This window comes from Mus musculus, chromosome 19, assembly GCF_000001635.26.
Source record: "Mus musculus strain C57BL/6J chromosome 19, GRCm38.p6 C57BL/6J".
NCBI lineage: Eukaryota > Metazoa > Chordata > Mammalia > Rodentia > Muridae > Mus > Mus musculus.
This window is the reverse complement of record NC_000085.6, coordinates 30,573,769-30,589,338: the sequence shown is the minus strand read 5'-3', so window position 1 is coordinate 30,589,338 and position 15,570 is coordinate 30,573,769. Positions and strand designations below refer to the sequence as shown.

General features: G+C 37.4%; 1 protein-coding gene across 3 annotated transcripts in view; it reads left to right on the top strand.

The window, feature by feature from the left end:
* Window positions 1-15,570, top strand: part of Prkg1 (protein kinase, cGMP-dependent, type I) — a 1,200,782-nt gene that overhangs the window by 1,175,930 nt on the left and 9,282 nt on the right. For all 3 annotated transcript variants that reach the window (NM_001013833.3, NM_011160.3, XM_006526768.4), the window contains 4 exons: window positions 2,932-3,073; window positions 4,037-4,200; window positions 10,459-10,581; window positions 10,667-10,729. In NM_001013833.3, the coding sequence (NP_001013855.1) occupies window positions 2,932-3,073; window positions 4,037-4,200; window positions 10,459-10,581; window positions 10,667-10,729 (492 nt within the window). The remainder of the gene's footprint in view (window positions 1-2,931; window positions 3,074-4,036; window positions 4,201-10,458; window positions 10,582-10,666; window positions 10,730-15,570) is intronic.

Here is a 15,570-nt window from a genome sequence, read left to right as displayed (position 1 = left end):
AATAAATATTTATTAGTATTTACATATCCAATAGAATATGATAAAAGCACATTAAGTATTAATGGGATATAGCACATAGCATATATATATGTATATATATATATATACATATATATATGAATATTTGGTTGTATTTTAATCTAGTGAAGCTGCATGTTATTAGTTTTTTTTATTTGTTCATTTTCTTTCTGAATTTTGTTCTGAATAACTTAAGTATCTCAGAAATCATGCTTTCCAAGTTACAAACCGCCTAAATTTTTCATCCCATGCCTTCCTGAATAGAGTTTGTGATCCTGACTATGTTGTGGAGGGTGACTATTTAATTTCCTCTCTGGTGACCTAAAAGATGGCACTGATTGAAAGTATTGCCAAAGAAATGAGTCAGTCTACCCCGTAGCCTAGCTACCCCATTTTACAATGGGTCATATCCCTGCATATTATAACCCTACAGGTTTATGTGCTCAACTGCTGCCACTAGTCAATGATGCCTGGCCTCATTTTATAAAAGATATTTTGTCTTTGTTACATTCTGGCATCTCAGGATCCAGCTTGTGATAAGCTGAGTAAATACTGTAATTAAATTTTAATTCATATATATACTATCCTCTACTTCTATCAAATTATTATTTTATGCTATTTAGCTAAAGCAACAACTCCCAAGGAACATATGAGAGCCTGTTCCCATAGTTTGACTTGAAGTGATAGTGCTGTCAAAGCACAATTTACTATTTCAAAGAGCTACATAGAATAAATTTCTTTCTTGGAACAACTCTCTAAACAGCTGATAAAATAAGCTTTCACTTCTATTCAGATCAAATTGACATTGCCATTACCAATTCTAATGGTAATGTTTCATTTTCAGTCACTCTAATGCTATGCCCTGTGACTGCTTTCAGTGGCCTTGATCAAATATTTATTGGAGCAACAACGTGCTCCTGATACATTGTTAGCATGTTCTTGTCTTATTAATCTCTCAAAGTTTGAGACTAAGATTCCCTTAAACCTTTAAGGGAATAAGTTACAAATATACTTATATGTGGTATATACTCAATATAGATTGTTGAAAGAACTAGAAACCAACCTTCTAGAACCTTCTAAAGTCCAAAATGGCTCAGAACCAGGATAGGAAAGAAAGTAATTGATGAAAGGAAGAAAGGAAGTAATTGATCTCTGGATTCAAACAATCCATGCAGTGTGAACTCTTCCCAAACTCCACTCATGGACGGTTTTGATTAGCACTACTCTGGAATGTTTTATGTTCAGGAAAACTGAAGTCATATACAACAGAAGTGTGTACATATGCTTGCTCGTTAAAGTAAAGCATATGTTTTCAAAGAAATGTTCTATTCTTGGTAGACAAACATGCTAAAACTTTATTAAGTGCAAAGGGGGAAAGGAATTCAGGATGATGCTCTAATCCCTTTCTAGTCCGCAGGATTGTAGATTCTTTTTTAGATCTGACTAGGTCATCTACTTGTTAGAGGGCAGTTACAGCACCATTCACGCCCTGCTATGAATGTGGTTCTTTCCAGAGACCCTTTCTTGCCTCCTTTGAAATTCACAGTGTGTTATTCTGAAATCACTGGGAAGGTGATTTCTTAGTGATGAGCTAAAGTTCTGACACTTAGAGTAGATGTCACCATTCCTAAAGTTTAATTTAATCTTGAATTTTATTTGTAAGATTTGTGTTTGAGATAAGTGCTCTCTAAAGTCCAGGCTGGCTTCTTGCCTCAGCCCCTCAGGTACTGGGATTATAGTTCTATACTATCCTGCCACCTTTATCTTTGTTTGTTTTAGTAACTACTCAGGGGATATAAAAGGAAACTGAGTCTTTGCAGCTGAAAGTATTATTTCTAAATACAAATGTCCTGCAAGACACCTTGGATTTGCAGATGAATTTTATGAATATGCAGCCATATCCCCCTGCTCAGTGTAAGTCCAGTGAATAAACAAATATTCTGCTCTAGAGACTAGGAATGAACTTAAAGCTTTCTTTTATCATTATTATAATTAATAATGTTACATGTTTATCTATAGACCCACACACATACAGATGAGACAGAGAGATGAGAGGTAGAAAGAAAATGTGTTCTTGTTAAATGTTGTGATTTAATAGTTCCTTCCAGTGATTTTTTTTCTTCCAGTTGTGTTTTATTCCATTTATTCCTCCTGATGCAAAGGCAATGGTATAGAAGGTAGATACTGTCAGTCTTAATGCAGATGACTCAGAGACCTAACATGAGATGACATGGTTCTCTGCAAACACTGGTCCCTTTCATTATCACATTCACAAGAACCATACCTACACCATTGAGAAAGATCCATATATAAATGGGCTAAAAGTAACCATGAACAAATTCACATATTTAAGTTCATATAGACATGCATGCATGCATGCTAAGGAAGGTGAATAACTGCTGTTTAACATAACTTCTCTTCTGCACTAATGAGAGGTAGATAATGATATAAGACTTGCCTAGTGTACGTGAAGAACTGGGTTTGAACCCAAGTAACAAAGAATGAACAATTAATTAATTAATTAATTAACCTCTCATTTGAAAAGCAAACTGTCAGTAAACAAGTGCTCATATAGGACTCATTCTCCTACCCACAGCTCGGACTCTGCATGTTTTATATAGCAGTGGGCTGCTGAGAGTAAGCCACCGAATCCATGAAACTTAGTATGCTGCTACTGATCCCTTTGTGAGCCTTCCAGGAAGTTGGATTTAACTGTCCCACTCATAATGGCTAAGAATTCTTTGGCTTGATCCTCAGATGCTTTTGAAAACCTAATGGAATGGAAATCACATAATACAGATCCAGTTAGACATTGGTCTCTGAGCCAACTTTGGTGCAGAAATATAATGAACTCACATACACACCAATTCCCAGGGAATTCACACAGGGCTTGTTCTATTTTTCCATTTTCAGGGGTTCGTTTGAAGACTCAACAACCAGGTTTTACACTGCATGTGTGGTAGAAGCATTCGCCTATCTGCATTCCAAAGGAATCATTTACAGGGACCTCAAGCCGGAGAATCTCATCCTAGATCATCGAGGCTATGCCAAACTGGTCAGTGCGCTTCACACGCGGGCTGTGTCCCAAGCTTAGAGTTCTTTTGTTCATTTGTTAACAGGAAAATCTATTTTCCATTCCAATGTTATAAATTCTTAAAAGCAATGCTAGCAGCAGAGTTTTTAATTAAAATGTATTTCAAATTATGTAAAGTGTTATGAAAAATCAAATTGGTGAGGTTTGAATTAATAATAGCCCCACAAAGCATGTGTTCTAACAAGTGTTAGAAAATGCATATATTCATAGAGCTGAAAACATATGTATATATTCTGTATTTCTAAGCAGCTTCCTGCAATGGAAATTAGTACTATACAAGACCATGATCATTTTTGTGTTTGGTATTTAAGAATAATGCTCATAAGAAATGAGTGAGTTCTGAGGTAATGTTATCTAGGTTATGCTAACAGTAATGGCATTATCACTTGGCCAAGAGTTCTCAAGAGCTACTGTATAAGCAAAGCTCTTTCACTTATAAATGTTCTTCTAAGAGCTCGGGATCTATTGGTGCCTGTTTCTAGTGGCACTCAGCTCCTTCAAAAGTAAACCTCCTTCTTGTATATTCAATACTAGAGCTGTGAGCTTCATAGCATCCAAAAGGATGCATGTATATTCTGTGAAAACTTTTATGATGACCCACCTAGACCTCGGCCTCTTTAAAAGAGAACTTCTTTCTTTATGCCACAACCACTATTGGCAAAAATGTAGGGAAAAATGAAGTGTTTAAGAAATAGACTTTTCCTTTTGTGATTTCAATTTAATCCATGTTCAGGTTTCACTTTCTCATTGGAACATGAGTTTGAACAGGCCATCTGTGTCTGCAACATTTGTAATTCCTTTTAGAAGATAGGACTGTAATGAATTATTTTTGTTAATTGGTATCATCAGTGTGCTCGGTGAAATACAAATTCCTCTACAACTGATCATAAATAGCTCAAGCGTCTTGCTTTCTCTTTTCCTAAGGTTGACTTTGGCTTTGCAAAGAAAATAGGATTTGGAAAGAAAACATGGACTTTTTGTGGGACTCCAGAATATGTAGCCCCAGAGATCATCCTGAACAAAGGCCATGACATTTCAGCTGACTACTGGTCACTAGGAATTCTGATGTATGAGCTTCTGACTGGCAGGTATGGACATTTGCGAGGAACTGTGAATAACTGTAGGCCTCAGACAGCTGTGCACTCGGGCCTTTGGCACTCTGATTAGATGATCTTAAAGAACATCTCACTATTCCATGGAATTCAACTTATTTATGCAGATGATCACAGATTCAGAAAGCAGGCAGAAAAGTAGGTCACAAAAATGCAACCAACTCAATGACCAATTTTAATCTTGCCATCACTGTCTTTGTGTGTGTATGTGTGTGTGTGTGTGTGTGTGTGTGTGTGGTGTGATAAAGAGAGATTAAATTTCCTTGAGATTTATTGGACTAGTCATTTGGCTGAAAATACAGTATGAGAAATGATAACCATATGAAAAGTTTTAGGGTCAGATTTCCTTACAAGCAACAGGACCTGCTAGCAGGTTTTGTATCTGAGACGTGAGCTATTTGCTCATTATTTGTACAATATTATGATCAATAGGAATGGCACAAGGCATAAGACACATTGTAAGTTTAACACGGAAGAAAAAATGGACCACTATAATATGTGTTAAAGATGTTGACTAACACAGGGTCATCATGACCCATGGAGTTCAGAAGAAGCTTCTGTATGATGTAAGACTGTGCCGAAACCCTGAAAGAAGATAGAATGTAGATGCAGAGAGAAAGGCAAAAGGCATTTTAAGCATGGCTTTCCTCAAAAAGAAATTTTTAAATAAAACTAAGATATGATTCAGAAATCTCACTATCAGATACTGCCATCATCAGGATGTTCAGAGTCCCAACACCACAATGTGTCTGAGGCTAATTTATCAAACTCACTGTTAAGAAATAATTATCTTGCTATCAGAGCCACAAAAGGACGATATGTGTTGTTGGCCATCAAAGGATTAGGGTCTAGTCAGGATCAACCTTCTCTTCAGCACCTTTAATGCTAAAAGACCAAGTGGTTCCAATAACAAGAAGGCTATAGACAAAGTAATTATATACCAAATATTACTAAAATAAGAATATGACATATAACATGTTCACACATGCCTTTCTTACAAACACTAATTGACCAAGTCAGCAACAGGGTGAATCTGATTAAAATCTCAATGAAAAAACTGGCAAGTGGACTGATGTTTTACTTTAATTTATTGGAATTTAGATTAAGTAATTTAAGTGCTATTAAAGATAATGTACCCTTCTGGTCTGAGCCAGTGCCCTGAGCGGACCTTGGGCACAAACTCTGCAGCCAGTCCCACAACACCCAGAGGAAGGATCATAGGATCAGAGGTGAGGAGGACACAACATCTGTCCCAACACCCAGAGTAACTGGGACCAGCAAGACCCAGGCATGCAGGAACTCTGTCAGACTAGTGGCACGGGTTCCTTCTGGCCTGGGCTGGTGCCCTGAGCAGACCTTGGGCACAAACTCCACAGCCAGTCCCACAATACCCAGAGGAAGCTCCACTCCCAGGCACTCTAACACACCCAGGATCACAGAATCCCAGGAGCTTGGTCACACCAGGATCTCAGGGTCCCAGAGACAGCTTGACTCTGAGGAATTCTGACACAATCCGGATCACAGGAAGGAGGAGCTCCAGTCAGATATAGCCAGGGCAGGTAGCACTAGAGATAACCAGATGGTGGGAGGCAAGCATAAGAACACAAGCAACAGAAACCAAGTTTACTTAGCATCATCAAAACCCAATTCTCCCAACATAGCAAGTCCTGGATACACCTTCACACCAGAAAAGCAAGATTCAGATCTAAAATCACTTCTCATGATGATGATAGAGGACTTTAAGAAGGACATAAATAACTCCCTTAAAGAAATACAGGAGAACACAGGTAAACAGGTAGAATCCCTTAAAGAGGAAGCACAAAACCCCTTAAAGAATTACAGGAAAACACAATCAAACAGGTGAAGGAAATGAAGAAAACCATCCAGGATTTAAAAAAGGAACTAGGAACAATAAAAAAAATCACAAAGGGAGAAAACCTAGGAAAGAGATCATGAGTCATAGATGCAAGCATCACCAACAGAATACAAGAGATAGAAGAGAGAATCTCAGGTGCAGAAGATACCAGATAAAACATTGACACAATAGTCAAGCAAAACACAAAAAGCAAAAAGCTCCTAACCCAAAACATCCAAGACACAATGAGAAGACCAAACCTAAGGATAATAGGTATAGAAGAGTGAAGATTCCCAACTTAAAGGACCAGTAAATATCTTCAACAAAATTATAGAAGAAAACTTCCCTAACCTAAAGAGAGATGTCCATGAACATACAAGAAGCCTACAGAATTCCAAATAGACACGACCAGAAAAGAAATTCCTCCTGACACAGAATAATCAGAACAACAAATGCACTAAATAAAGATAGAATATTAAAAGCAGTAAGGGAAAAGGGTCAAGTAACATATAAAGTCAGGCAGAATTACACCAGACTTCTCACCAGAGACTATCAAAACTAGAAGATCCTGGGAAAATGTCATACAGACCCTAAGAGAACACAAATGTCAGCCCAGGCTACTATACCCAGCAAAACTCTCAATTACCATAGACGGAGAAAACAAGATATTCCATGTCAAAACCAAATTTACACAATATCTTCCCACGAATCCAGCCTTACAAAGGATAATAGATGAAAAACACCAACACAAGGAGTGAAACTAGACTCTAGAAAAAAACAAGAAAGTTGTCTTTCAACAAACCCACACAAACATAATTCCATCTCTAACAACAAAAATAACAGGAAGTAACAATCACTTTTCCTTCTTATCTCTTAATATGAAAATTAATATTACCAACATATCATAATCAATTGAAATTCATATGAGGAATTAGAAATTTATTGGCTGTCATCCAGTGGTCTATCTGATTTGGTAATTGGAGAAATAGTTCCAATATTGTACAATGCATATATACTTTCTGCTTGTTTGTATGTGACAGTGTCTTGCTATTTACCACATAATGGTCTTGAAATCATGCTTCTCCTATCTCAGCCTCTCTATTAGTAGGATTGTTTATTTGATGTTCTTACACTATACGATGATTTTCAGAACAGCTTACATGTTTCAAAATTATTTATACAACCAAAAGAAATGTAGACAATTAATTTGGGAGGTGGCTTGTAAGAGAACAAAAAAGAGTGAGACTGAATGTTTTGCTTGATATTTATAATTATTGTATCAATTTTGAAGAAGAACTTATAAGCTACTCTTATTCTGAGATGAATGCTTTTCAAAATCATCACAGCCAATGAACCAGAATCTTACTCTCACCTAACGTCTGTGCCACCCTCCAAGCAGAACCATTGTTCATTGAAACAGTTAATGAATGGCTTCATTAATAGACCATCTTAATACACACACCATTTCTTATATGAATGTAACCTGTTCTCTGTGGGCTGAGAATGATGACAATCACTCAAGTCAAATAGCTTTGGCCATAGCAGGAAATATGTATCCAAATAATCATGCCTACAATACATTCCTTGGCACAGCAGAACTGTCAGCTCTTAGCTTAGCTACTATGGAGGTAAAATCCTTTGGTGATGTGAGGGACATTGAAGTACAGTCTTATTACAATGAACTCCAATGTCTAAAAATTACTCTTATTTTGAGTTTGTACAACAGTAAGAGCCAAGATTTTAAAACTCTACTAAAAACAAAACAAACAAAAAGACTTTATCTATTTATGTTTATTTAATAACATGTCCACCATTTTTATGATTGGTATAAAAATATATATTGTATTGAATATAATAAAAATAGACATTAATATTTATATATCTTCATGTTACCTATTCCAAAGAAAGATTTAGAACCAAACTATCATTTATATTCATTGATTAAATTTATATTTGCCTTTTCATATTAAAATAAATAAATAATAAATTACCTGAAAAAAAATGGATGTTGTTTAATTTAGAAGATAAGGCACTAGTCCTGTGCTGGATCTTTCAATCTTTGTGTATTTATTTGTTATTAAAGAGACTTTGCTGGATATAAGTATATTTTAAATTAACACACTATGCCTTTATAAAATTAAAATATGTATATATCATAATTAAAAGGGCAAATATGTTATTATTATATGAGTGAGGACAATGTCCATTATGAGTAACATCTCCTTGTCTAGGAGTAGTTAACTCTTTGACAGCAATTTAGAACCTTAAGGGATAGATACCATTTTGTGTACTAGAATAGGAATAGGGTTCAATAAGATACCAATGTAACTAGAATTGTGATTACATTTATCATATCCTTAAAAATAAACATTAATATTTAAATATAAAAAGATAATATAAATATTACACTCTTTAACCATTTTAATACCAATATAAATTAGCATGTAGGAAGGAAAGGGCTGGGTCAGCTATTGGCATATTTATTTTTCATCATTCAAATATAATATTTGCAGTATTTAGAACAATATTTTAGGAATTGATATTATTATTTTAAAATATGTTCAAAACTTAGCATTTCTTTCAATGTTACTCCTCCTTGAATCAAAATTAAGTTGAACACACATCTGCATTTTAAAAGTCATATGCTTTCCAGAAAAGAGCAGCCTCTGAGAGACAAAACAGGACAAAACAAGATACAATAAGGCAAGGCAAAAGCCCTCATATCAAGGCTGGACATGGCAACCAACTACGAGGAAATAAGTTGGATAGATAGCTGCTCCTGCTGTTAGGAGTCCCACAAAACTACCAAGCTGACAGCCATCACATACATGCAGAGGACCTGGTACAGAGGAGATCTGGAGGGAGGGATAGAGAGGAGAACGTAGGTAGAGTGGAGGGGAGGGGAAACTGTGGTTGGGATATATTGTATGAGGGAAGAATCCATTTCCAATGTTTAAAAATTTCAGACTATAAATTTAATATTCAATGAAAAGGATTTCTGCTTTTCTTAATAGAACTCTATCTTTGGTTTCTCAAGACAAGGTTTCTCTGCATTTATCTCTAACTGTCCTGGAACTCACTCCATAGTATAGGTAGGACGGGCACAAACTCACAGGGAACAACTTGTCTCTTCCTCCCACGTGCTGAGATTAAAGGTGTGCACCACCGCTGCACAGCCCTAATAGAACACTTAAACTGATTAAAAAATCTGAGAGAAAAGGCAGACAAATGGACATGTGGAGGGTATTTTAAATGATGATGTAACTTGACCATACATCTGTCATAAAATGTACTAGATTCTTCTTCAAATCAGAAAATGTAAAGCTACCTAAAATACAGCTCTTTTGAATCAAAGATTGTTGTACAGAATGGCTTTTGTGTTTTCTTTAATTATATCTTTTGCAAGTTTATTCTCATGTCAGAATTATCAGCTTCAATAATAATAATTCATCATCTCTAAAAAGAGAAAAATAACTTAAAAGCATGTACAATATAACTGTCTCTGTTTATAAATACAAATAATTTCCTGAAATCATGTTCATCAAATGTTGATTATTAATATTTTGGGGCATTATATAACACTTTCTACTAAATAATATATAGCGCTATTAATATTTTAGCAAAGACTAAGCATGCATTATCTCTAAAATATACTAAAGACATCTCTAATAAATCATTTAATTGTCTAAAATAAACATGAATATAAAAAAACATGAATTAGAAAATGCTAAATAAATTACAGAAGACTCTAAGGATTTGATTCTTCATTTCTGAAGCAAACTGGCAAGCTAACTTAAAAGAGAAAAGAAAAAACATTCCATTCTGACACCACAAGAAGGGCAAACACTAAGAGATTAAACAGAATTGCATTTATGCACTTGAATGGCAATTAAAGTTGCATATTATTAATAATATACTAAAGTAAGTAGGAAGACACACACAATCAAGGGAAATATTATCACACCCTAAAAGTGAGGAATGTAGCCTAAAATAATTCATAAGATTTATCCCCCAAAGAGGTATGAACTCTACATTTAGAGAGTCATTTCAGAAGAAAGAATTTGTCAAGTATATGATAGCCTCACAAGTTGAGCCCAGTAAGTCAGTGTGGAAAGGCAGGACCATTCAGGAAACAGCACAGTAACCAAGCATGGGGGCAAGAGGGGGTCAAAGGACGGAGGGACGAATGCACAAGCTGCATCTCCCAGTGGCTTTGCTCAACAATGACTTGTGCTTTGTTAGTTTCTAACTCTCATCCCATTGTCCTAGCTAGTACAATTCCCAGCGTTAAAGCTGACGTCAAGCATGTGACCGTGAGGACACTTTAATTCTTATTCAGAGAGTAAAAATATCATCTCTTCTATCTTCCTCCCTGCCAGCCCACCTTTCTCAGGCCCAGATCCAATGAAAACCTACAATATCATACTGCGGGGGATTGACATGATAGAATTTCCAAAGAAGATTGCAAAAAATGCTGCTAATTTAATTAAAAAACTATGCAGGTAAGTGTTCGGAGTGCATCACTTTTAAGGAATCATTCTGCAAAAATATTCATCTTTTTTCACATGACAATTATTTCATTTTTAGGGACAACCCATCAGAGAGGTTAGGAAATTTGAAAAACGGAGTCAAAGACATTCAGAAACACAAGTAAGTGTTCTTTTTTTTAATATAACTTAGATTTTAGAATTCAGAAATCATGATGAATTCCCCAAGGTGGAAGTTTTTAGCTATTGAAGAGAACTTTTGGAGAGAATTTTAACCTTTTAAAAACATATATATATATATATGTGTGTGTGTGTGTGTGTGTGTGTGTGTGTGTGTGTGTGTATGTGTGTATATGTATATGTATATGTATATGTATATGTATATGTATATGTATATGTATATGTATGGAAATATATGTGTATATATGGAAATTTGCTCATTAATATCCAGCAATTCACTCACTTAGTTTCTCTCAATTAACATTAAGGGGTAATGTTTTACCCCCTTTGTCACAAAGAAAAAAATGCATGTTGATAATTTTGAAATTTTATTCTTTGTTGCATAATAAAAACAAAATTGCTTTACTAAAACATTTATTTTTAATTAAAGGATATATTTATGAGAGAGAGAAAGGGAGAGAGAGAGAGAGATTGCTGAGCATCAGTGGCACTGGGATGCAGGAGCTAAGGATACACCTCTACATCCACTTATAGTAACTGAATCTTCTCTTTAGGATATCTCTACTCAAGTAAAAATGGGATTCTTGACTTTGCTGAGGAGAGTCCTATGTTTCAGGTCAGGCAAAGATGAAACAGAGCTGAAGTTATTAGAAAGAGATTTCTATGGTAAGCATAGGGATGGATACAAAGAGAGTACTCAAAAAGAAGGTATACCCAAGTATAGGCGTGGCCTTCCCAAGACATGTGGGTGTCTTAACAGTAGCCACCTGTTTGGTAGCTGTCAGCTTTCATCTTCAATTATTGCTAAGAAACTTGTTTTTCCAAAAGAAATACCTTGGTTAGAATAGAAATATGATAAATTAGAAAACTGAGTCTCCAGAATTGCACAAAGGGATAAGGCATCTTTTACTACACATATGCTTTCTGGTGAGACCTTTAGGTAATTGTAGGTTTACAACAAGGAATTAGCTGTAGGGCTACAACAAGGAATCAAGCCGATTACTTTCCGTTTTAACAACTGTATAAAAGGAACTTTGTCTCTATGTAGGTGATCTTCACAGCAGATGGGTAACTGGGATGTGGTTCTTAACTCTGATCTAGCAGGAGACTGTGACAAGACTTCAGAGTGAAACATTACTTCTCCTGCCTTTTTAGTTTTCTCTTTCAATCTTGTCTCAGTTTCCCCCTCTGAAGCTTTGATCCCTTGGTCTTAATGGTGCATAATGTTCATTCAAAGATGTATATTCTAAAACTTCTTTACTGCTGAGCAGGAATGCTAGCTAATGTCTGAAACTGTGATATCTAAGGATGAGATAAGAGTCTGAGTTTGGACGCTGGAGGAGTATCATCCCGTGGAAATGATAAGAGATACTTGGGACATCAAATGATACAAATGAGAAAGTATAACATAGATTGATATCTTTAATATTAGCAACAGAACAACAGTACCTCCTTATGTGTGAGATATCTGATGACCAGAGTACTAGGGAATGACTAAAACTTAAGTCGGAATCTAACCTAGAGTGGACACAACATTAAGCCTGACATGTCAGATACAGATGCACTCCACTCTAATAATGAACAGCACAGGTTCTCGGAATATTGAGGGTCACTCTCCTTAGAGTCTTTTTTAAAATCTTCAGTCTTTGAGAATTCCATGTATGTAGACAATGGCATATGATCATTGATCATAGCCACCCTCTGTTTACCGCCTCTAACTCCTCATGGATACTTTTTGACTTCCAAACTTGAGAGCCTTCGGGCTGACATAAAAACTTACCAGGAGTTGTATATTGAGAATGTGGCAAAACATAAAAAGAACAATTCCAAGAAGACATCCAGTGGTAGAACAAATTTAAAAAAGAAAAGAAAAAAAGAAAGAAAAAACCATACTGAGGTTGTGGCCACTGAGTATATTTTCTAATTGTGCCTAATTTGACACAATGCCAAACATGTAAATTTGTAAAGTAGGGCTTGTCCCTGCGTTTAGGAAGTTGCGATACTACAATGCTTTACTTGTCTATTCCTTGAAGATGATGTCAAAGCTTTTCAGAATTTACAGGTTTAAGTACCATGTTATCACTGAGACCGGCGAGTCTCAGCAGGGACAATTTTTATTATACAATATAGCATGTGGGTTCTCTCAGTCTGTGTGCAGTTGGATCTCTCTCCACCCTGAGATTGTCAGCGCACAGGGAGATATTTATATTCCTGACAGGGAGGCACTTGGGTAAAATCTCGTGGTCAATCTCCTCAGAATGTGCCGACCTTTTATAATGACTTGGGGAAAGGTGCTTAGTTCTGCCTCCTGGGTAATTATGAAGACAAAGCAGACAGGACGTTGTGACTATTTGAATTGTAGACTTTATGATCCTTTAACCCCAAAAGACATAAACGACTAGAACGGTTAATGCTTTCCTTCCCAGGAGGAATGAGTCATGAAGTCCCTACATGATATTCGGCTGATCTGTTTAAATCAAGAGTTTTATGTTGCCTTAAGTTCACCAGTCATTTTCAGTCAGTCTGTGACCTATGCCTTCTCTGCTTTGGTGTAAGATGGACTTTCATTTGGTTCTGGGACGGGTTTATCCGAGTGATTTTTGCTTACCCGCCAGCATTGCCATGGCTACTACAGGTTGTGAGTGTCTTAGCTATGTGCACATTATAGAGTCTAGCTGCTAAAGTAAGCTGTGTGTCTGGGGTTGTCCCTTACCTAGCTTTTAAGTAAGGAGTCACAATGCTGTATCTTACTCTGCTACATAGAAGACACAGGGCTTTTCTAAATTGGTAATTCCCAGGGCTGTGGCTTAGGGTCATCCTTATAAATACCACGCAAGTCTACTTAGTAAGTGATCAGAAATTACTGCCTAAGGCAAAGAACAAAACCCCAACGCTGAAAGGAATATTGAAAAAGTTTACATGTCCAGAGTTTTCTGGAACACTTCAATGTTCACTGCAGGCTTCTGAGTGGGGACATTTACTAAGAAACCTTGAGCAATTTCCCTCTTCAAAGACAGCCATCATAGGAGCTGAAAGCCCACAATTCCTTGGTAAGATAGGGGTAGTTTAGGCTGCTGTCTGTGGTCTTTTAGCACTTGTAGAACATCATTCTAGACCCTCTGGCTTTGGAAGTCTCTCTGGAGAAGGCAAGTGCTATTCTGATGGACCTGTTCTTAGGAATGACTCGTTCTTTCTGTCTGCCACTTTCTTTGTCCTGTTAATTAAAACATCTACAGCTCTGATTATGTGGTTTTTTTTTCAGGAGTTTCTTTTCTGGCCCTGCCTATTTGCTGCTCTTTGTACCTCCTGCAGTTTAATGAGCATCTCTTCCTTTAGATTTGGGGATTTTTCTTCTACAATTTTATCGAAAATCTATTCTGTGCCTTTGACCTAGGTTTTTCACCTATAGTTATAATTTGTGTCTTTGGTCTTTTTATAGTGTCTCAGATTTCCTGAATGTTTTGTTCATTGTACCCTAACGTTCTAGGTTATGGATCAGCTGAATGGTCCTTGGTGTTCAGTCTTTGGGCCACTCTGTGTTGATATGTAGATGGGGTTTCAGAAGTAACCCTAACTCAGCAAATAAGATACTACTTGTGGGTCTCTGGGCCCTGGGAGAATCTCTCTGTCAGTCTTGAGCTGTGGAGCCCTCCTTGGTTTCTATGGGTGTTCCTTGGGTTGGAGGAGCTGGGATCACAGTGAGAGTGGGCAATGCTCTGTAGGGATAGAATATAGGACACCACACCATCCTCAGATGGAGGTGGGTGGAGTGGAAGCCAGGCTGGGTATCCTTATCTGGAGTTAGAGGCACAAGACCTTATGAACCCCGGGTGCCTTGGAAGGTAGAGAGCAAGACTGTCTTAGGGAGTTTCTACCTGGAGTTCCAGGTCAAACTCTATACTGTGCTGGAGAAGAGCAATGCGTGCAATAAGCAGGTAGTTGAGAAGTTTGGGTTTGGGGGACCTACCTGGAGTTCAGATCCAACTGTATACTGTATGGTAGCAGTGTATGTGTAGGGTAGCATGCGGTAAAAAGATGCACTATGGGATGTAATAGAGTACAAAGTCACACTGGATGCAGTGCATAGGGTGGCTGGTAGGCAAGTGGGGGATGGGAATGGGTTTGGGGAACATACAAGAAATTCCTGGTTGGATTCCATATGATGCCAGGATGGAGTGATGGGAAAGGTGACTGATAGGCAGACACATAGGCAGAATGGGTCTAGGGGAAGCTACATGAATGTATGGGTTGTATTCCACTTAATGCAGAGAATAGAAAGGCTGGTGGACAGCAGTATAGGCAGAAAAGGTCTCATAAGACCTGCCTATTGTCCCCTGCCAGATCCAGGTAGTTCAGAATTCAGCCGGTAAGTAGGACAATGGAAGGATTCTTAGCAACCTACCTGGAGTTCCAGATCAGTTTCCACTTAGGGAACTGGGTAGAGTGACTAATATGCAGGCAGGTGGATGGACCAGGTCTGGGAATTCTGTCTGGAGTTCTGGGTTATTGTCTAAGCTGTGGCAGGTGATGTGGCAGGTAGGGTGGCTGATAATTGAGTGGGCACAGACGATCTGAGGAACCGCCCTGGTGTTCCAGGTCAGACTTATGCTGGGTGACTCTGTAAGTGAGATGGCTTATAAAGCCAAGCAGGCTAAATGGGTACAGAATTCCTACTGGGAGCACTATATTAGACTTGATGTGGTACCAGGTGGAGAGGCGGGAGCATAGGAGTAGGGTGTAGAGTCGCTGATAGAATTGGGATCATAGACTGGGCTTAGAGGTCCTCACTGAAGTTCCAGGTCAGACTCTATGCTATGTTTATGG